The following is a 21950-nucleotide window of genomic DNA, read 5'->3' as shown; positions in this document are numbered from 1 at the left end:
CTGTGCGCTGGCACACGTCACATGAGTAAAAAAAGCGTTTAACATAACTCTGGACACCCGGCCAGAAGAACTCTTCGGTGATCCTAGACACCATCTCTTGAACACCCTGGAGTCCAGAGCCATAATGACGTCATGCCCTAAACGTAACACTGTCTCTCTCATATCTTTCGGTAACACGAGCTGTTGGACCCGCCTTCCTAAACTAAATATGCATTCTCTGTGCAGAAGACCGTTTATCAATTGGTATTCGAATGACGTACGACTCTTCTTTCTTTTCAACTTTTCCCCCACTCTTTCGAAGCAGACTTTCAAGCTCGGGTCTTCTTTTTGCCTAATTGCAATTTCGCCCGGTGTTACGCTCAAACATATCGTAACGGGAGTAGAGAGTGGACGCTGCGTTGCTCGGGCTGTCACTTTAGCTGTTGTCTCCATTGCCGACGAGAAACTGACTGCCCGATCACCCGTCTGAGTTGTCGTGGGCCTTTCCTACTTTGGGTGTTCTTCAACATCGAGCATCCTCCACTCGGAATCGGGGTCTTCGACACCTCTTGCACCCGTAATGTTCCCCAAGATGAGATCGTCGATGGGTTGGTCTACGCATTTTGCCACTACCTGCCCAGTATAATATGGCGTGGACACTAGAATCCTAGCTTCAGGAAGGTACCTTACTGTGCTGTCTACCAGAGTGACCGCCGACGCTTCCCCTGTAAGATCCTCGTCCTTTACTAGGCTTCTCCGAACAAAAACTGTGTTGGCTTCGCTGTCTCTAAGCGCTAATATAGGACGGTCCCCTATTTGCCCAACCACCACCGGCATTGCTGCTTTCGACTTGGGTGTTCCACTCACTGCCTCATTTTCCAGCGGCGTTTGCTCTCCTTTCAGCTGTGGAACTTCGGGTGGCGTGACAAGTTCTACCCTAGAGTCGACAACGCATGCAGCTCGGTCCTGCGTTCTATATCGGCACTCATCCACAGTGTGTTCTCTCCTCATACAACCTTGAAACCCAAGCTGTGTCTTTTGCTCTGTCACCAGCTTGTCACAGACCCTTTAAAAACTCTTTTCTGTGTTTAACGTATCAAGCCATCTATCGAAATAGTTGGTCAACCTGCAGGAAAATTGCTTACCGGTTTCAGAATCCTCAGGTTTCGTGATGCGAAATCTTAAACGAAAGCCCTCTGCCATAAGCCTGAATCTTTGGAAGAGTGCCTTCTTGACTTTCTCGTAGGCCATGGAATCAGCAGCAGGCATTCTCCAAACACATTCCGCACCTCCCCGACTAAAAACATGCTCATGGCCGTGCCCCATTCACTACGCTCCCAGCCTTGCCCCAAAGCTATCGGCTCGAATCGGTGCAGATGTGCATCTAAAATATCTCTTTTGTCATCAAAAGCAGCCATCAGCTTCCTTCGACAAACTCTGGCCAGTCTAGAAGATTCTGTACCGTTAAGGAACGCCGATCATCGTCCGTGATCTCCTTATCACCAGCGACATGTGGCTGTTAACACAAAAGAAACTCCTTCTCCCGTTCTATCCTTCTTTTCTCCTGTTCTGCCTCGCAAGGCCTTCTAGCCTCTCGCTCTTCGGCCTCGCGAGCTCTTTTATCTGCTTCTCGAGCTCTTTTGTTCTCCCGCTGTTCTGCTTCGTGGCCGTCTTCGCGTGCTTGCACCCTTTGCTCTCTCTGCCTATCTGCCTCCTATTTCTGCCTCTTTCCCTCCTCGTCATAGAGACGCATCGCCTCTTCCTAGCTCAACGCTAGCTTAAGGGCCAGTTCTAACGTTTTTTGCCAAATCCATGCTTTCTGCCGTCGAGAGATAGGAAAGATCCGAGACAAAACAGAAAGGAATCCTGGCACAGAGTGGCCACTTAACTTTGTCACGGATCCCCGGAGAACGCTCTGACCGAAAGAATGGATTAGGCGACAGATGTGCCCACACAGAGGCACATTTAATACACCCTACGTGACACGAGCACTAGCACACAAAACTAACAAAATTAACACAAAACACAGAGGCTACCAATACACACGACCCGGGAACACTACTACCAGAGTTTACTACTACGTTCTACTACTAGCGTTCGGGCTCACGGTTCGGTGCTGATGCTGCGTTGCATGGGTCCAGTAGTCGGCGTCGAGGTTGCGTGCGAAGTGCTCAGGTTAGCGTTGCTGGCAGCGTTGGCGGCGTCGTAAGAGCTCCCGGTTCAATTGCCCGTGGACGTGGTGCTGGTTATGTTGGCGTTGGGGACACCACCGGGATGGGTGGCAACAACGCTGGAGGTACCACTGGCCGTAGCAGGTGGTAGAGTTATCCGTTGACTCCTCGGAACGGGCTCAGGAACGGCAGGAAGTCCACGGTGCGAAGCCATAAAACTCGAGCTACCGGAGCAATAGCCGGCGTTGCTCTCTTCCCGCCGAAGCGTTCCTGACCCGCCGGAGCCTCGGCTTCTCTGTTCTTCCCGTGCCTCGCTCTCCCTCGCGCTTTTATAACCTTGGCGTTGGTCCACGTCATCCTTGTCATCTTTTTTTATCTCCACCAATCATCTCTTCCCACCTCATCGAATACTTATTCTTCATCTTCTTTATTCTTCGGTTAATACACGTCATCCTTATCGCCACCGTCGTCGTCTTCTTGAAACCTCTTTCGTTCATAGTTCTATTTCAAATTCAATATATGTGACAGCTGCGCAGCGAATGCTCCATTCTTTACCTAGTAATCGGCTCCTGTGTCGACTAGAGTGGTAACTTTCCGGCCACCGATAACTACTTCTGAGTCGGACGTCCTGGCACTTGCGTTGCACGTCGTCTTGGGCGTCGGGTCACGGCTTCGTCGGGTATGGGAATCGCGGGTAGACAGTGTCGTCGAAGCGTTTTTCGGCAGCGGCGTCGTTTTGAAGGCGGTTCGCGTCGTGGTCGAAGTCATTGTATGCGGCGTCGGCGTATCCAGGGTGGCGTCTTCGTGCGGCGTGGTCGTCGGAAGATCTTCGGTATTTCGCTCGTGAGCAACCTCACCTCCAGAGGTTGCTGTCTTTAGTTTCCCCTACGTGGGCTGGGAGACGTTCCTCGTACCGCCACTGTGTAGCTGCGGCGTGGCGACGCAAAGCGCGAGGCTGACGGCGATGGTGAGCGCGAAAAGCGGTTCGGCGAGTACTCTTCTGCCCCGCCGCGGTGGCTCAGTGGTTAGGGCGCTCGACTACTGATCCGGAGTTCCCGGGTTCGAACCCGACCGCGGCGGCTGCGTTTTTATGGAGGAAAAACGCTAAGGCGCCCGTGTGCTGTGCGATGTCAGTGCACGTTAAAGATCCCCAGGTGGTCGAAATTATTCCGGAGCCCTCCACTACGGCACCTCTTTCTTCCTTTCTTCTTTCACTCCCTCCTTTACCCTTCCCTTACGGCGCGGTTCAGGTGTCCAACGATATATGAGACAGATACTGTGCCATTTCCTTTCCCCCAAAACCAATTATTATTATTATTATTACTCTTCGCGACACAGGAAGTCGATATCTTGCGGACGTTGGCCGAAGCGTGGTCGTGGTGCGTCCACGGCAAACCCACGATGACAGATACGTCGGTACGGGCAGTCACGACGAATATGGCCGGCTTCCCCGCAATGGAAGCACAACGGTAGGTTGTCGGAACAGGCGTCGCATTTCCTGGGGTTTCAGCGTCGTGCGTAGGCTTGGCGGGCGGGGGCAGGGAGGCGGCGTTCTGGAACAAGTGTCTCGTCTCAGAGAGTACTTACAGGGTGTCGCTGGGTCTGAGGAGTGCGTATTGCAGCGGTGTAGGTGATGGCTTCGGGTTCTGTAGCTGCCGGGGTGCCAAGTGCCTGTTGCACTTCTTCCCGTACCACATCCATGAAAGCCGCTGCTTGGGGCTGTGGGGAGGATGGCAGTAACCGGCTTAGCTCCTCGCGGACGATTTCGGGCATGACTCCCCGCAAGTTTTCGCTGGTGGTGGTTGTGTCCGGACGGGTTGCACAGAGAGAAGGGCGGTTGTACTGCCGAGCCCAGATGTCGAGGGTCTTCTCGATCGTGCAGGCTTCTTGCATGAATTCCTGGACTGTTTTTGGCGGCTGGCGGACGAGGCTGGCAAAGAGTTGTTCTTTTGGTGTTGTTGTTGCCTTGGTGACATGGCACATACCCACGACGGGGGATTGGCCAGGGTTCAGTGGGGACACCCCATAGAATAGGCTAAAGTGGTGTCAAGCTGATGACTGTGACTTGGGTGAAATTTCAGAGTAGTTTAAAAGGAAAGGAAGAAACAAAATATCGGGAGAAAATATCTGAGAATTAAATTTATAAATATATGAAAATTCCCAAACGCTCTTTTGAATGCGGAAATTTTCGAAACAGGTCGCAAGGAAATCTGCCGGTAGCTGATATATAATTGGGGAGGTATTCGCAAACTTGATACAGTGCAAAACCCTGGCGCTCGCGCAGAAAGAGCGGAGGAGGAGAACCGACAAAGTGAGACCCCTTTTTTAATGGTAATTTCTAGGTGGGCTCTCCTCTGATGTGCAAACTCCGGCAAGAGAATAGGAAATGCTCCAATGTCTCGACTTCACCACAAGCCGCAAAATGAATTGTGGGACTGAACCCGCATCTACATAAGTAAAGATTTGAACGGAGAATCCTGCACCGAATGAGTGTCATCGCTACCTCACACTGCCGGGTTTTACACGCACGAGCCTTCCAGGGTTACATGAGATGTTGGTAGACAACAGTAGAGAGTAAGAGATCGTTGCACGTTGCGCTTATAAACTGAAAACGCTGAAATCGAGTCGTACCGATAAGAACAAGTTTGGGGACGTTACAGGCAATAGGTGCATTTAGAGCTCTTAGCAGCGTTGTGATGACCCCCATAATGCGCAGGTCCACACGGGACGGAGAGGCAAAGAGACACCGTATGGCTGAGTTTAAACAAACAGGTATATTCAATAATTACACATGGTTGAGGTTATACATCAGAGGCTGGGGCGTCCGAGCTTACGTGCCGACGACTTCATGGGGGCGATGGAGTGGCTCCGGAGTTGGGCTCGAGCGGTTGCTGGCAGAAGCTGGACGCCGTCGGGCTTCGGCACTGAAGGCTCTCTTGGCGAACGATGTCGTCCTCAGCGTGTATGCAGTAGAATTTCAATAGTCGTCCGTTTCTTCGAGGATGGTTCACAAACCCTTCCTCTAGTGTCGTTCGGCTTGGAAGATGAACAGGAGGCGAGCTTGTAGATGATGACAGCAGAGCATAATTTTACAACATACATATACAGAGAGTTAAACTGGAAAAAGCAGAACTGAATTTACAAAAGAACAAACTTTGCACTACTTTACTCATCGACCGGGCAGGTTAGTGCCTAAATAGCATCACATTACATGCTAAGCATGGAGCCCCAGCTCAGACTGGACTGCATCCGTTTACATGTGCTTTTAAGCACTTGATTAACAAAGGACTAAGGGCGGTCATTTCCAGTGGCCCGCCCAAAGCATCAATTCTCCAATCCAAAATAACATGCGAGATGGCGACCACCCCTTTGGGTTGGGCTTAGCCTCGAACCCAGAGTCTGTTAACAATACAAACTAAATAAACAACAAAAACGCCACCACTCTCTCTCAAGTGAGAGTATACACAGGCTCTCTCTTCGGAGCTAATTCACTAGCGCCTGTCTTTCCACATTCTTGGCGAGTACTGCCTGTCCGCCATGACAGGTGTCCGTCGCGGCCCTTCTGGGAAGCTGTGGGTGCCTTCCCGGCGATAGCCTACGACAAAGGGGGGGGGGGGGGGGGAGGGAAAGAATGTCGTCTTCGCGGTAGCGCATAGCGTCGGCTGTGGTACGGAGCGCTCTGGCCCGCTGACAGCTCCCTTGTCCTGGAATGTAACCGGAAATTGGGGAGGATAAAGCCTGTTTCCCCGGGGCGGCGGCGGGTCCGGTTTTTCTGGTCGTCACTCAAAGAGCATGGCTGGGTAATTGATGATGCCGCTGTCACGGGTCTCCGTCTACGCCGCGCCGTCGAACGTGGATCCTCGTAGCACACACGTAATGTCACACTCGCTCACCCTCCAGAAGAATGTTCTCCGAACATTTTAGTCCACGCAGCTCCCCTTGTCTTTCTGAATCGCCTCGCACAGTGCGTCCGACAAAACACTTTTCGCTGCACTCAACACCACTGCACAACACCATATGCCTCCGCTGTCAATACTGGCGTCTCCAGGGGCAGCACTGATCTTCTTTTACAGATACACATGAAACTCAGCACCCAAGCCTCTCCTTTCTAGTCCAAACTGGACGAAATAAATTTACCACAGTTACAAAGGAGCTCCCACTTCTAGCACGATCACGGCACAGACAAAAATATAGACAACGAAAGGAAGTAGGGCAGGTTCTGCATGCGCTCCGCATGCTCTCCTGTGAAGGTGTTACTTAATGACAGAAAGGTTTAACTACCAACTCCGATAACTTAACACATAAGCACATAGCAATGTTATGAGCTGCGGCATTACACAATTCTAACCAGTTCACAACTCCGCTCTGTTTACGCCATTAGTCCGACTTAGCTTTCCGATTTCGCAGCGGATATCGGCCTTCATGAGTCATACTAAGTAAGTCTGTGCCCCTTTGTCTGCTTTGGGACTCGCGAGGGCTCGTGGCAGGAGCCTCTCCTGGCGTTATCTGCGCGGCAACCTCGCGCGCTTCTTCTTCTAGCAATGCATGAAGTAAATCCGGTGGCATTCCGGCCGTCACCTCGGGCGCCTGCCGAACAAATGCAGGAGAGGGCGTTTCTTGCGAACTATCTGCGCGCTCCGCTTCACTTCTGTCCCCATCAAAATCCGCGCTTTCCCTTTCCTCATTTCGTGAATACTGAACCGGTGCCGACTTGAGGCGATTTGCGTGTATCCTTATCAAACGCCGGTTCACGTCTCGGACTCTGAAGTTTACCGGAGAAAGCTTCTCGACAACCTCGCACGGTCCTCTCCACTTCGTCTGGAACTTACGAGCTAGCCCAATCTGCCTTTGGCAGTTTTCAATGTACACGCTGTCCCCCACATCAAACGGCGCGTCTCTAGCACTGCGATCGTGCACCTCCTTCCTGCGCTTCGCCGCTTTCTTTAAGGACTCCTTTGCGATGTCCCTCGCCACTTGCAAGCGCGATTCTAGCTCAACCTTATAGTCGTCCAGTGAAGCGTATGGGACACGACGGGGGCCCTCTGGCACTTCACTAGGCTGGTCCGGGTCTCGGCCGTAGAGAAGAAAGAATGGCGATTCGCCCGTGCTCTCGTGTGCTGCGGAATTGTAGGCAAACATTGCATACGGGAGCCACAAGTCCCAGTCCCGCTGGTCGCGCGAAACAAAATGCGACAGGAACCCGGCCACGGTTTGGTTCAGTCGCTCCACCGCGCCGTTGCAAGCCGGATGGTACGGTGTTGTCTGCTTCTTAGCGATCTTAAGCAGCTCGCAAACTCTCCTCATTAGCTGCGACACGAAGTTCGTTCCCCGATCTGTCAAGAGTTGCCTCGGGGGTCCATGTCGGAGCACGATCTGTTCGACAAATGCTCTTGCAACCGTGTCTGCCTTCTGATCTGGGAGTGCTACCGCTTCCGCGTATTTTGAAAGGTGGTCGACAAATACTAAAATGTACTTGTTTCCGGAAGTGGTCGTGGGCAATGGGCCCATTATGTCCATACCTGTCCGCTCGAAGGGAGCCGAAACCTCAGGGAACGGCTGAATTGGAGCTGGTCTTCGTCCCTTGGGTGTTTTTCTTTCGAGACAGGAATGACACTTCGCACAGTAGTCTCTAACATCCTGTCGCATGCCACTCCAAAAGTACAAACGCTCCACACGCCTGCGTGTCTTCGCTACGCCAAAATGACCGGCGCATGGCGCATCGTGAAACGCGCGAAGAACCCTTTCTGTCCACGACCGAGGTATGACGACTCTCTCCCAAGCGGTTTTCTCTGGTCTCCCTTTCCTGGTTGGCCTCGTGCGCCGACACAGGGTGCCGTCTTTGTCAATGAAATAACCTAGCTGTTCGGGATGAGACGGTGCGCCCTCTAAGCTTTCGATTATTCGCTTCAGGTCAGGATCTTTGCACTGCTCTGTGCGTAATTCGGCGGGGTCGACTACGGGGACAAACTCTTCTATAGCTGCCACGGCAGCTGTGCGGCTGAGTGCATCAGCATTCAGATGTGTCTTTCCTGACTTGTGCTCAACTTCAAAGCAGTATTCCTGCAGGTGTAGATTCCATCTAGCGAGTCGCGAGCTAGGGTCCCTGACACTCATCACCCATTTCAGAGGATGGCAGTCTGTGACTAGCTTGAATTTGCGGCCGTAAAGGTAGCATCTGAAGTGCTTTACTGCCCAGACAACGGCGAGGCACTCCCTTTCCGTAGCTCCGTACTTTTGCTCTGTGGGGCTCAACTGTCGGCTAGCAAAAGCAACGGGATGTTCTTTGCCCTCGATAACCTGAGATAGCACGGCACCAACTGCGAACTTTGACGCATCTGTGGCCATAACGAAGGGCAAACTAAAATCCGGGTGGCGTAACAGCGGTGCACTCATTAGCTTCCTTTTCAGGGCCCCAAAAGCATTCTCCGCGTTTTCGTCCCAACGAAAGGCGACATTTTTGGCTGTTAAGGTGGTGAGCGGCTTAGCGAGCTTGGCGAACTCCTCTATGTGCCTTCGGTAGTAACCGATCAGGCCGAGAAACTGCCGGACCTGGCGGACGCTAGTCGGGGATGGAAAATCCGAGACACACCTTAGTTTCTCAGGGTCCGGTCGCACGCCGTCAGCTGAAACAACGTGCCCGAGGTATTTCACCTCGTTTTTGAGGAATTGGCACTTAGAGGGCTTCAGTTTGAGACCCGCTGCTCTTAGTCGCACCAAAACCTGCTCAATATCGCGCAAATGGTTATCAAAACTGCCACTGTATATGATAATGTCATCCATATACACGAAGCACAGCCTCCCCAGAAGACCTGCCAGGATAACATCAGCGGTTCTCTGCCAGACAGCAGGGCTGTTGGCCAGACCCATCGGCATTCTTTTCCATTCATAGTGCCCTGAGGGCGTGTTGAATGCCGTTTTCTCGGCATCTGCCGGATCCATTGCTATCTGCCAGAATCCCGCCGCCATGTCCACTACCGTGAAGTACCTGGCAGAGCCCAGCTGAGAAAGCGTCTCCTGTATATTGGGGATGGGGTATGGATCGATGCGAGTTACGGCATTTAGTTTGCGGTAGTCCACTACCAATCGATACGAGCCATCTGGCTTTTCCACCAATAGTGCTGGTGCTCCCCAGGGTGACTTTGAGTGTTCGACAATGCCGCGATCAATCAGGTCCTGCACCTGCCGCTCCATCTCCTCACGTTGGGAGTAAGGAACCCTGTACGCACGCTGGTAAACGGGCGATGAAGTGCCGGTTTCTATCCTGTGCTTTATAACGCCACAGCAGCCCAAATCCAGGTTGGACGCGGCGAATACCTCCGAGTAGTCGTTCAGCAAACCAGCCAGAGCCTCCCTCTCCCTGGATTTTACGTGAGAAAGATCGAACGACACCTTTGGAGCAGCCGAAGGACTAGCATGCTCTACAGTTGCGAGTACCGTATCGGTGGGCTCACGTTGCTCTATCGCAGAGGTGAAGAAAGCCAATGTTTTGTTCTTGGGAAGGCTCAGTGGCTGCTGGCTACAGTTAACCACCCGTAGGGGCACTCTGTGGGCGTCATTAACTGTCACGAGGCACGCGGCTGCCTTCAGGCCATTGCTGAGAGAGTCGACCGGCTCAAGCACTCCCACGGCGCCGCTCTCTACATCTGAAGGCACAAACGCGTACAAAATGTGCTCCGACCAAGGAAGGACGACCGCCTCCTCGACCAGCCGGACGGCAACCCGCGAATATACCTTCTCCAATGATCCCACTGTTTGACGGGTGTCAATATCGGTAATGCGAATCTCAGCCCCTCTCCTGTTCAAAAACGGAACTTTTGAGCCGCCCGCATTAACCTCTTCCTCAGAGAATGAGACTACTACCTTCCCTTTTCTCAAAAAATCCTGCCCTAATATACCTGACACTCCGTTTGGCAGAGACACCGTGTCCGGGCATACGTAGCAGGGGTGCTCCAATGCAATTCCGCCGAGAGAGAAGTGTAACCGGTAGAGTCCACTTATGCCAAGAGGATCCCCCGTTATGCCTACAAATTTGGTTGCCATACCACCAGACGCTTCCAACACCTCGCGGTCCCCCTTCCTTCGAAGCGTGTTAAAACTGCTCTCCTTAAGCAATGTCACCTTTGACCCCGTATCTATCAACAATTCCATACAACAACCATTTAACTTGCAACGCACAACAGGGCATGCCTCGTCGGCCACACAAACTACCACCACCTCATCATCTACTGCTCCCTCCCCACGCTCCTCAGGCTGGGGAGGACTAACTAGTTTTTTGACTCGGTATCTGGAGCCCCGCTCTAGGCTTGCTTAGGGCGTGTCTCGCCTGCTTCTCTTTGTGGCTCCCCACGGCGCACGTTTTGGCAGAACCTGGCGATGTGTCCGCGACCCTGGCAAGCGAAGCATACGATTTCTTCAAAATCTCGCATACCGCGCCTGTAGCTTTGTGGCGGTCTCCGGTTTCCAGCGAATGGGCGCTGTTGAGCGCGCGCTTCAACCTGGCATTCTACCTGCTGAGATAGCAGCTGTTCTAAGCGATCTAACCGCTCTGTCAAGAGAGCAACCTCAGGGTTGAGCACCGCTCTCTCTATGACGCGTACTCTCGCTGCGGCTGTCGTTAACGCCTCATTTTGTTCCTCATCCAATGCGGCCTCCACGGCTTGGTCGAAATTGCTCGGCTTGCGCGAGAGCACGAACCGGCGCACGGGGTCTTGCAGACCAGCCACGAACAAAGCGGTCATTTCCTCTTTAAGTATATCCTCCGCGTATTTCTTCTTAAGCTGGTCTCCTTCCTCCTCCCTGCTTAACGTATCGCGCGCTAAGCGCTGAAGCCGCGACGCAAACGTTCGCACGTCCTCCCCTACCATCTGTCCGGCGTCACGGAACCTCTGTACTCGCACGTGACGTGGTTCAGTGTCAAAATGCTCAAACGCGAGCTTCTTAAATTCCGCAAATGATTTTGTGGATTTTACTTTTTCGTCTCGCCATGCAAAATCATGAGCAGCTCCTGCCATCTTACACCTCGCCATTCCCAGCATTTGAGCATCGGACCATCCCCCCATTTTCCCAATCTCTTCTAGCATGGAAAAGAAATCGCAGATTGGAACCCCTGTCTTATCTCCCGTAAACGTCGGAATGACGCTTCCTAATGCCAGCATGCTTGCTCCGAGCGACGGCTGTGGAGTGGGAGCTCCCTCAGATACAGTCATTTTTTTTTTCAAGCCCTCCAGTGCCTCAAGCCTCTCAAATGGGGGTAAAAGTCCCACAATCAGTCCCGTGATTCCCTTTTGATTACAATTTTGAAGTCATGAATGTCACAGCATTCAGAGGACATTTGCTTTTGAGACCCCACTTCTGACACCAGTGTGATGACCCCCATAATGCGCAGGTCCACACGGGACGGAGAGGCAAAGAGACACCGTATGGCTCAGTTTAAACAAACAGGTATATTCAATAATTACACATGGTTGAGGTTATACATCAGAGGCTGGGGCGTCCGAGCTTACGTGCCGACGACTTCATGGGGGCGATGGAGTGGCTCCGGAGTTGGGCTCGAGCGGTTGCTGGCAGAAGCTGCACGCCGTCGGGCTTCGGCACTGAAGGCTCTCTTGGCGAACGATGTCGTCCTCAGCGTGTATGCAGTAGAATTTCAATAGTCGTCCGTTTCTTCGAGGATGGTTCACAAACCCTTCCTCTAGTGTCGTTCGGCTTGGAAGATGAACAGGAGGCGAGCTTGTAGATGATGACAGCAGAGCATAATTTTACAACATACATATACAGAGAGTTAAACTGGAAAAAGCAGAACTGAATTTACAAAAGAACAAACTTTGCACTACTTTACTCATCGACCGGGCAGGTTAGTGCCTAAGTAGCATCACATTACATGCTAAGCATGGAGCCCCAGCTCAGACTGGACTGCATCCGTTTACATGTGCTTTTAAGCACTTGATTAACAAAGGACTAAGGGCGGTCATTTCCAGTGGCCCGCCCAAAGCATCAATTCTCCAATCCAAAATAACATGCGAGATGGGGACCACCCCTTTGGGTTGGGCTTAGCCTCGAACCCAGAGTCTGTTAACAATACAAACTAAATAAACAACAAAAACGCCACCACTCTCTCTCAAGTGAGAGTATACACAGGCTCTCTCTTCGGAGCTAATTCACTAGCGCCTGTCTTTCCACATTCTTGGCGAGTACTGCCTGTCCGCCATGACAGGTGTCCGTCGCGGCCCTTCTGGGAAGCTGTGGGTGCCTTCCCGGCGATAGCCCACGACAAAGGGGGGGGGGAGGGAAAGAATGTCGTCTTCGCGGTAGCGCATAGCGTCGGCTGTGGTACGGAGCGCTCTGGCCCGCTGACAGCTCCCTTGTCCTGGAATGTAACCGGAAATTGGGGAGGATAAAGCCTGTTTCCCCGGGGCGGCGGCGGGTCCGGTTTTTCTGGTCGTCACTCAAAGAGCATGGCTGGGTAATTGATGATGCCGCTGTCACGGGTCTCCGTCTACGCCGCGCCGTCGAACGTGGATCCTCGTAGCACACACGGAATGTCACAGCGTCTTTTCATTGTCGAGTGCTGTTGGGAGGGCTCCGAACTCAGGCTTCTCTCGCTGAAGACCTGTGCTGGCTCCGGTGCGATGCGCAGAGGACTGGTGTCACGACTTGGAAGGCTACCCAGCACCTCCACCAGATGTCAGGAAGCGGTGACTGCAGTCCGGAGAAAAGAAAGGCTGCGAAAATGGCGTCTAAACTAAGCTCTTTATTTTGGCTGAGTTGAGCCCCCAATGGACTAAATCACGCGACGACGGTGTACCAACAAGTCTGTTCGGCGGTCGTCGAGCAGAATGACCGCCGCTATCAGCCACGGTCAATTTAAAGCTGAAAGCGAACTTTCGAGATAAAGCGTGCAAAATTACTAAAACATTCTGGAACAACGTAGAATCAGCTCTGCCCGGATGCGATCAATCGAGATAAATCTGGCCGCGTCTGTATCGTAAACACAGCGATAAAGCTGCGTGCCGGGCAGCTTTGAAGAATGAACAAACACTGCAATGATTCGCGGCAATATGTAGTGACCCAATGAATTATTTGATCCGGAACGCCTATTATTTTCGTTTTGTTTGCTAGTTTATGATGAGGGACTCTATCACGAGCTACGGAATTTAAAAAAAAATTATGTTGACCTGATCACCGCTATCAAGCACTTTGGGTAGTTCATCTATAGTGACCACTAGCTGTGCTGTAGTGGGGAGTCCTCGACGGAAGCCACGTTGGGCTTTGGTCATTATTTCCGTCTGGTATAAAAAATTGTTGTGGCATTAGGTGAGTACATGTTCCAGCACTTTGCAGGAGGTAGAAATCAGAGAAATAGGGCGGTAATTACCAAGTGGCAATCGGCTGCCGCTTTTAAAAACCGGAACCATGGGGGAAAGTATTTCATTCACCTGGTACATAGCCGATTCAAAAAGTTATTAAATATTATTATGTAAAATTTGGCTAGCATTTCAGCGTACACTTTAAGAAAGGTAGTTGGAATATTATCGTAGCCGAGAGATTGGTAGGGGTCCAGCCGCAGGAGCGGCTCTACTATTCCTTTTATGCTAATAACACTTGTTAATTTTGAGACTGTTCAGACAACAATCGGTGAACGGTGTATTAGATTTAGTAAACACGCTTTGGAATTAAGTATTGAAACTTCAGCTACCTCTTTTTTATCTGTAGTGGCAGTGTCATTGGCAATATTCTTGTCAAGTTTTCTAGTTCTTTTGCTTGAGAGAAACTGCCAAAATTTACTGGGATTTTCTGTCACGAAACGACCAAGCGTCTCACCATCGAAGCCAGGTCGAAAGTGTGAGTCGTAGCTTACTAAAAAAAGGGCGTCATCGTCTGGGAGGCGTTGAAGTAACGAGCGTTAGATGTTTGGTCTACTAGATGAAGAAAGCGAAGGAAAACGCGCCGCTGGTCTCGAGAAACAGAATGAAATACCCATTGAAACTGGGTAGATTGCCACCATGCTCGGCTACGCGTGCACACACGCCGCATAGCGGAACGAGCGCCGCCTGGCGCCATCTATCAAAGAAATTACGATGCACGTCTACCCATTGTCGAGTTGCACCCCCTCAAGATACGTCCCAAGCGGAATTTGCTTCTTTTGGGGGGTGAAGGTGTGCTTAGCATTCGGCTTGCTTTGCGATATAGTAACGCTTCAATTAGTAATTGCAGTATACAATGTTTACCAATTATTTAATTGTGGTTTTATTTTTATACCACAACCAATAGGGTTTAATTTGCCTACCAAATTCGGCATACAACTGTCCCCGGATCGGTGCCCGTTGTTGTTGGATTATATATAGCTGAACGAATGTAAACATGTATAACGGTCCTGTAACGACAGAGTTTTCCTATCGTTTTAGAATATTTTTTGGTCAGGAGGGGAAAGGGATGAGAGGGCACAACCAATTTTAATGGATGCGATCTTGGATTAGAGAAATCGAAACTATGTCGCCATTTCGTCCCCTGACGTCATACTCACATAGTTACACCTCTATGCATCATATTGGACCGTGACGTCATCATTGGCATGCGGCAGGAGGTTGTTTCTATAATGATATTGTAGATGGCGCTACAAGTCTCAACGTGAGATGCGCTGTTTTCTAGTTGTAGCCGCAGATGGCTCTTTGATCTCAGGGTGTAGGAGACCTCACGAAATCTCGAAAAGTGACGAGTGAGAGCTAACGCTCTTCAAAATCAGGGCGCCATAGTTCTGTATAATGACGTGGTATGCAGTACTTTTTGGTTTAAATCAGCGTCACGAGTCGCCACTGTGGACATTGCTGCTATCTTGGAGGCTTTAGCATTAGCTAAGATTGACGAAAATGACCGTTCGAACTTTATTTTTTTAAAGTTCCTTTGATTCTTCACTCTGTCAGCTACTGCAGACTAAAAGACAAAGGCTTCAAAAAGATTCCAGTGTGTTTCAGGGCGCCCCTAAGTTAAAGCTGAGGAGAGAGCACCAAGGTGACTTTCTTCCCGGCTTGTACGCAGGTTCGCAAAGACGGCGAGGTGTTCCTGGTGGACGGCCGCCCGCTGGGCAAATCCAACTGGATGCGCTACGTGAACTGCGCGGCCAGTCCGCAGGAGCAGAACCTGGTGGCCTTCCGGCGTTACGGCAACATCTACTACCGGACACCCAAGGCCGTGGGGGCCGGCGAGGAGCTCCTCGTGTGGTACGGCACAGCGTTCGCTCGGGAACTGGGGCTGCTCGGCAAGCGACGAGGTTCGGGGCCGTCCGCGAAAGGTGAGGGTCTCGTCTTTTCACGCCTGGGACGAGCAGTCGCAATTGGATGGGGTGATCTGATTTAGATTTTTCATGCAGAGGCTGATGGGACACTTTGAATTCGTAATGGTCATCAGAAATGCATTACTGCAAATGACCTGTGTTTAAAGAATAGGGACGTCAAGTAGAAGTTGACGTCAATCGACAAGGAAACTTGTTCAATCACAGAGACCACTGTCACCGGCAACGGAGTTGTTATATTATAAGAAAATGAAAAAAAAAACGAAATACAGCTGTCGGCCTCCATGGCCGATTTCGCAAGCATAATGTGTGCGTCGACACCGAATTCCGGGCGTGGATCCCAGAGGCCACACTATCACTATTCACTTTAGAACAGTGGTAACCCGCACTTTTCGGCAAAGACGTCATGAGTTTGAATCGATTAGTGGGAAGAATCTTAGGTACAAATTTTTCAGCGACGAATGCGTCTTTAAGGTTGGTAGAGCACCGGACGCATAATTCAGAGGCTGTGGGTTCGGATTCCATTGATGCCATGTCGTTGTGTTTTTCTTCTGCTTTCTAATAAATTATCTTTTAAATAATTACCCAGTTACTCTTCGGTTGATGAACATCACAAATTAAAAAGATGGTTTATGCTTCTTGGTTTCGGTGATTGTTCGCTTCCGTCATGTCCGTTCTTTACAGTACGCGAATATCGGCGGTGCTCACCGCTGCTTGTTGCTTTTGCAGCGCTTGTCGAGGCATGGCAGAGGAGGCCAAGTGGAGCGTGTGCCACGGAGATAGAAAATTATCTATTACAATTCAGTTCATCAGTTTACTAGTAAAAGCAATACACCAGTTTTCCGGTGTCCGCTTAAAGCCGCATTACTACTTGCCAAACGCCATACTGTTACCTCAAAAAGCCTATTTTTTTTTAAATTAGTCCCAAGCATTCCCGAGAGACCTGGTGTATCGCCTGCCAGGAAGAGCGCCTAACAAGGCCTACAATATCGATTAATGTTCTCCTCGTCAGGGTCTCACGGAAGCGCTGGGCAAATGTTTAATGAGTCCGGCAGGTTTCCGGGGTACCCACCTCCAATAGTCGCGTCCCTTTGGCATCCTCACTGGCGTGAACGCTCACTGCCTATGCTTTTTTTCTCAGCTTCAGAAAAATCGAGCCTTGACCCAAGTGCCAGATATGGTAGTAGCTTATAAGAACGTCGAGCAGTCATGCAGTTGTCCTTGCCAGTATAGAGGTGCGCTGGTGGTACTCCGCGCAAGCAACTGCACAAGGTGACTGAAGCAAAGCTCCTCAAGCCGTAGCTTGAATGTGACCTCAATTTTGAGACTTATATTCCTGCCTCGGGTGTCCAATCTGCAATCTCGATTGAGTCAGTTGAGCGTCCAAACTGCTTTTGAGGCTGATCTTAATCTGCTGTTAAACACAATTACTCGTCCAAACAAAATTACAACCCTGAAAGTTGAAGGTACGGAACTAAGAAGATCGTGCTTGGCCAATGCTTTTAACGAATTTTTTACCTCAGTTGTGACTCGCTCTCACAATCGTGCCTGTTCGAAATTTTTGAGTAACAAAACTTCTTCACAATCCTTGTTTTTTGAACCGACTAATGAAAATGAGGTGTACATTAATCTAAAAACCCTGAAGGACCCCCCCCCCCACGGCAAGCCTAGACTCTTGCAATGTCCAAACCCGTCCAATAAAGTATGTCTTGCCTGAAATTGTGCCATGTCTAACGCATATATTGTACGCATTGTACTTTCTACCGGCAATTTTCCTGCTGCCATGAAACTTGCCAGCGTGTCCGTAATTTTTAAAAAGGGAGACAGAAATAATGTAAGCAATTATAGGCGAATATCAGTTTTGCCCTTGTTCTCTAAGGGGCTAGAAAGTGTAATTCATTTCCGTGTTCATAATTTCCTACAAAAACACTATTATAAATGACTGCCAGTACGGGGTCACCAAATATAGATCAGCAGAACAGGCATTACTTGATCAAAAGGAGTATTATTAAGCAATACTGAATCCCAGAAGCTTACATTAGGAATTTTTTTAGACTTTAGTAAGGCTTTTGATACGATTAATCATAATACTCTGTTTGTAAAGCTTGAACATTATGGTATACGCGGTCATGCCCTTAATCTTCTGAAATCATATATGTGCTCGCGATCACAATATGCTTCCATCAATAATTGGCATTCTGAAATTCTACAAATTTCAAACGGTGTGCCCCAGGGTAGTCTTCTAGGTCCTATACATTTTAATATATATATATATATATATATATATATATATATATATATATATATATATATATATAAAGGACATAACCAACATAAGTAAAGAGATAAAATATATTATTTGTGCTGATCGACGGCATCAGTTTATTCTGCTCCTCCTCAGATACGAAACAACTGACAGATACCGCGAACACAGCACTGGATAACTTGAGGGAATGGTTTTCATTGAATTCATTATTAGTAAACCGAGAGAAAACAAAGGCAATTATATTTCACTCCAAGGGCAAGGTAGTCGCGAATCCTCCGCCAATCCTTTTTAGCGGCACAGAACTAGAATACGTCGAGGCCATCACCTCCCTTGGCATAGATTTCACTCCTACAATGTCATGGAATACCCACATTAGCAAGATATGCATCACCCTGTCTAAATTGATAGGTATCATCGCTCGTAATAAACATATTTTGCCCGCGAAAACGAAGGTCGACCTTTATTAGGCTTTTTTATTCTCATATATAGATTATTGTTACTTGGTATGGGGAAATACTACTGTGTCATATATAGAAAAACTTTTTACACTACAGAAAAAAATGCTACGGATCATTACAAATGCTTCCTTTAACGCCCCGACTCGCTCCATAAGACAAAGGTATAAAATTATTCCGGTTAATAAGCTATTAGATTACAGGTTTGCCTGTTTTTATAAAAAAATCACGGCACGAAATGACCCTTTTTTGAACCGCATTGTTCCTCGTGTACCATATATGACACCCTATGCAACTAGAGACCATGGAATGTTTGCAATACCCAGATGCAGAACAAACTACGGTTGCGCGATGTTAAAATATATTCTTCTGAAATTTTTGAACAACCGTCTTTAGAGCAATTTAACAAAAATGCCTTCTTCTGCACTTAGGGAACTGTTCGTCGACTCGGTTGTATGTTGTTACTGTGTTGAAATATTTTTACCTGTCATTTCCGTTTTTGTCTTCTTTCTCTAACAATGCCTAACAATGTATAATGACTCTCATGTGTAACTGTCTCTGCTAATGCTGCCGATTTCTACGGGTGACGAAGCTTGTCAAGCGGTCATTGCGAACCGCTTTTTTTTCATCACCCGCGGTTTTTGTGCGACAGAAGCTGAAATAAACTTGACTTGTATCCAAGATCTGCTGTGGGTATGCCCGGCGCTGCAGCCGACGAGAATCCGGAACCTGGCGCGGCAGGGAGTGTCTCGCCGACCAATCCTTCGTCATATATGGTTTGGAGGCAGGGACCGCATCATCGTTCACTCGTCGGCTTCATTACAACTTACAACATATTTCATTTCTTTAGCCATCACACTCTTTCAACCAACATTACAGACGCCTTTTATGCCCTCAGGATATAAATATCGATTAAAAAAAAAGCAATCAAACAAGAAAGCGATGGTAATAACACTTCTGTGCATGTATGTAGACGTGAATTTGGCATGGCTGGCGATTAGTGCTGAAACTCTAGTTCGTTCCCGAGCTCTCCACAAATTATCTGCTGTTTCTGGGCACAGAAGACGGAGACAGCGAGGCCAGACCGCAACCGGTCTTCTCCTGCGACACATGCGGCGAGCGCTTTTCCGCGCGAGACCAGTTGGAGAAGCACAGGCGGCGCAAGCACCCGCAGAGGCCAGAGGGAAGGCACCGCTGCGCCCACTGCCCCTATTCCAGCGATAACAGGTAAGGCGCGATTTGACATCTCGCCTCGTTTTGGTTCTTCTGTGTGAGGTTTTAATTCGGGGATACATATGTTTCCCCGATTAACCGTGGGCCTTGCTCTGTGTGGGAACCAAGGAACAACACTCTGGCTGACACAGAGACATTTATTGCTACAACAATAACGTCAGCTAGCAACCAAATACGCGAAGGAATCGAGGTCGTCCTACTCACCAGCACAGTTACGAGCGAATGTTCGCCCACGCTAGGGCAAGCGAGAAACTCCGAGGTCGCAAGGGACGAGCTGGCGGGTGTTCCCAGCACGAGGCCTCGCTCCGCTAGCGAAGAGCGGAGCGCCGCGCCGAACAGTCGGTGCGCGTCGGGTTCCCGAGCCGAAGATCTGGTGCTATGCCCCGCGCGCACGCGCAGCAATCACGCCGTCCGTGGCGCTCGTTTAGATGCCACGCCGGCGCCCTTCCTTGTTAGTTAAAGTACCTAAGAATTAGGGAGGAGCCATTCACCAAAGGGGACGAATCCTCACAGTCAATATATAGATACACCTGCGACTTGCGACAAACAGTTATGGTGTTCCGATATTTATATTCAAGAAGAGCAGAAAGAGGTGAGAGAAATAGCTGGGTGTCACAGCAGGAAAATGTCACAACAGGGTGGTGCTGCATTATTGAAAAAAAAAATACTCCCTTTCTTTCTTCTCTCCTTCCGGATGAAGTAGTGTAGTTTAGAAGTGGATCCGCGGCCATTCGCGGTAGCATATGAGTGCATTGGACATTTTAGTTTATCAAATAATCAAACTGACATGCTCTTCGCTCCTCGTTTCGTTCGCTTCCACCTAGAGGAGACGTCACCACGCACGAGCGCACCCACACGGGCGAGCGTCCCTTCGTGTGCCAGGTGTGCGGGAAGGGCTTCACACGGCGGCATCATCTCACCGACCACCTCCTGGTCCATTCGGGGCAGAGGCCGCACGAGTGCCCCGAGTGCGGACAGCGCTTCAGCCGGGCGTCTGCCCTGACGAGTCACCGCAGGGAGCAGCACTGTGTGGACGGCGGGGCTACATACCACGTGTGTCCCCACTGCGGGAAGGCGTTCACACGGAAGGGCAGCCTCACCAAGCACCTGGTGACGCACACGGGGGAGAGGCCCCACGCCTGCTCACAGTGCGGCAAGACGTTCACGCAACGGACTAACGCCCAGAGTCATGAGAGGGTGGTGCACGGGCGCCAATACCAGCTGCACTGCCCGCACTGCGGGAAAGGCTTTGTGAACATGGCCGCTATGAGAGCCCACGTGCGCGCAGTCCACGGCTCCGCTGGCGATAACAAGTGAGGGGCTCAGTGCAGGTGGATAGCATGTAAAAGCGATGAAGGGAGGTAGTTTGCCAGTCGCCGAGCCGACTTGAAACAAGTGTAAACAACGAAAGGAAAAGCGAAGGCAGTTATATTTAGCGACCGCTCCTCGTGTGCCCTGTCTTCTGTGTTTCTTCACAGAACATTAACATCTGTGAACAATTACACAAACTAGAATTACTTTTAAGGGCAGAAAGACACCACACGAAGAAACGAACTTGACAGTACTGAGCGCTAACTAACAACTCGGTTTTTGTTGACAGATCACTTGTTTTTACACAGCAGCTGCTCGTATTAACAAAGTGAAAGAAAACAATTCACTCCAATCCTCCTCGAGGGATGACGGGATCCAACTTGATCTCATATGTCCGCGTGCGAATTCTTTTCCTTCACTTTGTTGATAAGAGCAGCTGCAATATAAAAGCGAGCGATCTCTCAGTAGAAACCGAGTCATTAGCACTCTGTCCTGTCAAGTTCGTTCCTTCCTGTGCTGTCTTTCTGCGCTAAAAATAAATTCGTGTAATGCACCAACTAGCCTGCAGATACGTTTTCGCCAGTTACAACAACTAGCCCCACAACAAGCTTAACCAATCCTATGTAATTAATTGGGAGCAATTAAGTATACTTTGCAGAATGCCAAGTGTGTACCACTAAATCTAGCGGCGTCGCCATCTCTAGGCAGGGTCGATATACACGCGAGAGCAAAATAATAGTTTTCTTTCAGCGAACACGTTACTCGGGTGAATTTCAGCAAAAACTAAAGAAAATGATGTCCATGACGAATTCATATCTTCATATATAGATACTCTAAAACAGGCAACAAAATGCACTTGCCTGAAGTGCAGTGATCGGAGCTGCACTGCAGTTTCTAAAGAACAATAATATGAAAAACCTGCACGAATATTTCATTAGCGTAAGTTCTCAGTCAACCGTGACTGCTTAAATTTTTCCTCTTGCTGCGTTCGAATTGAGTGCGCTTAACGCCTATGCACATCATAGCCGCACTGAAGGCGCCTTGACGTACAACGACTATAAGGCGGCTTCGTGCTGTAGTGTTTGTCCACAAACTGACCATATATTCTGTTCGCATTTGGCCTGTTTCTGTTGTGCTGCCTGGAAAGCGATGCTTTTCATTGTTTCATTAATAGAGGTGGTTCTGCATGCGCCAAAAAGAACGAGGAGAGGGTGTCACGATAATTATTCTTGTACTGTTTTGAAAGC

General features: G+C 49.7%; 1 protein-coding gene across 1 annotated transcript in view; it reads left to right on the top strand.

The window, feature by feature from the left end:
* Window positions 1–20709, top strand: part of LOC144102566 (histone-lysine N-methyltransferase PRDM7-like) — a 38312-nt gene extending 17603 nt beyond the window's left edge. Inside the window, exons 8-10 of the mRNA XM_077635803.1 lie at window positions 15186–15438; window positions 19221–19386; window positions 20217–20709. Of these exons, the coding sequence (XP_077491929.1) occupies window positions 15186–15438; window positions 19221–19386; window positions 20217–20709 (912 nt within the window). The remainder of the gene's footprint in view (window positions 1–15185; window positions 15439–19220; window positions 19387–20216) is intronic.
* The last annotated feature ends 1241 nt before the right edge of the window (window positions 20710–21950 follow it).

The sequence above is a fragment of the Amblyomma americanum genome, chromosome 8, assembly GCF_052857255.1.
Source record: "Amblyomma americanum isolate KBUSLIRL-KWMA chromosome 8, ASM5285725v1, whole genome shotgun sequence".
Classification (NCBI taxonomy): domain Eukaryota; kingdom Metazoa; phylum Arthropoda; class Arachnida; order Ixodida; family Ixodidae; genus Amblyomma; species Amblyomma americanum.
This window is presented reverse-complemented; position numbering and strand designations above follow the sequence as displayed.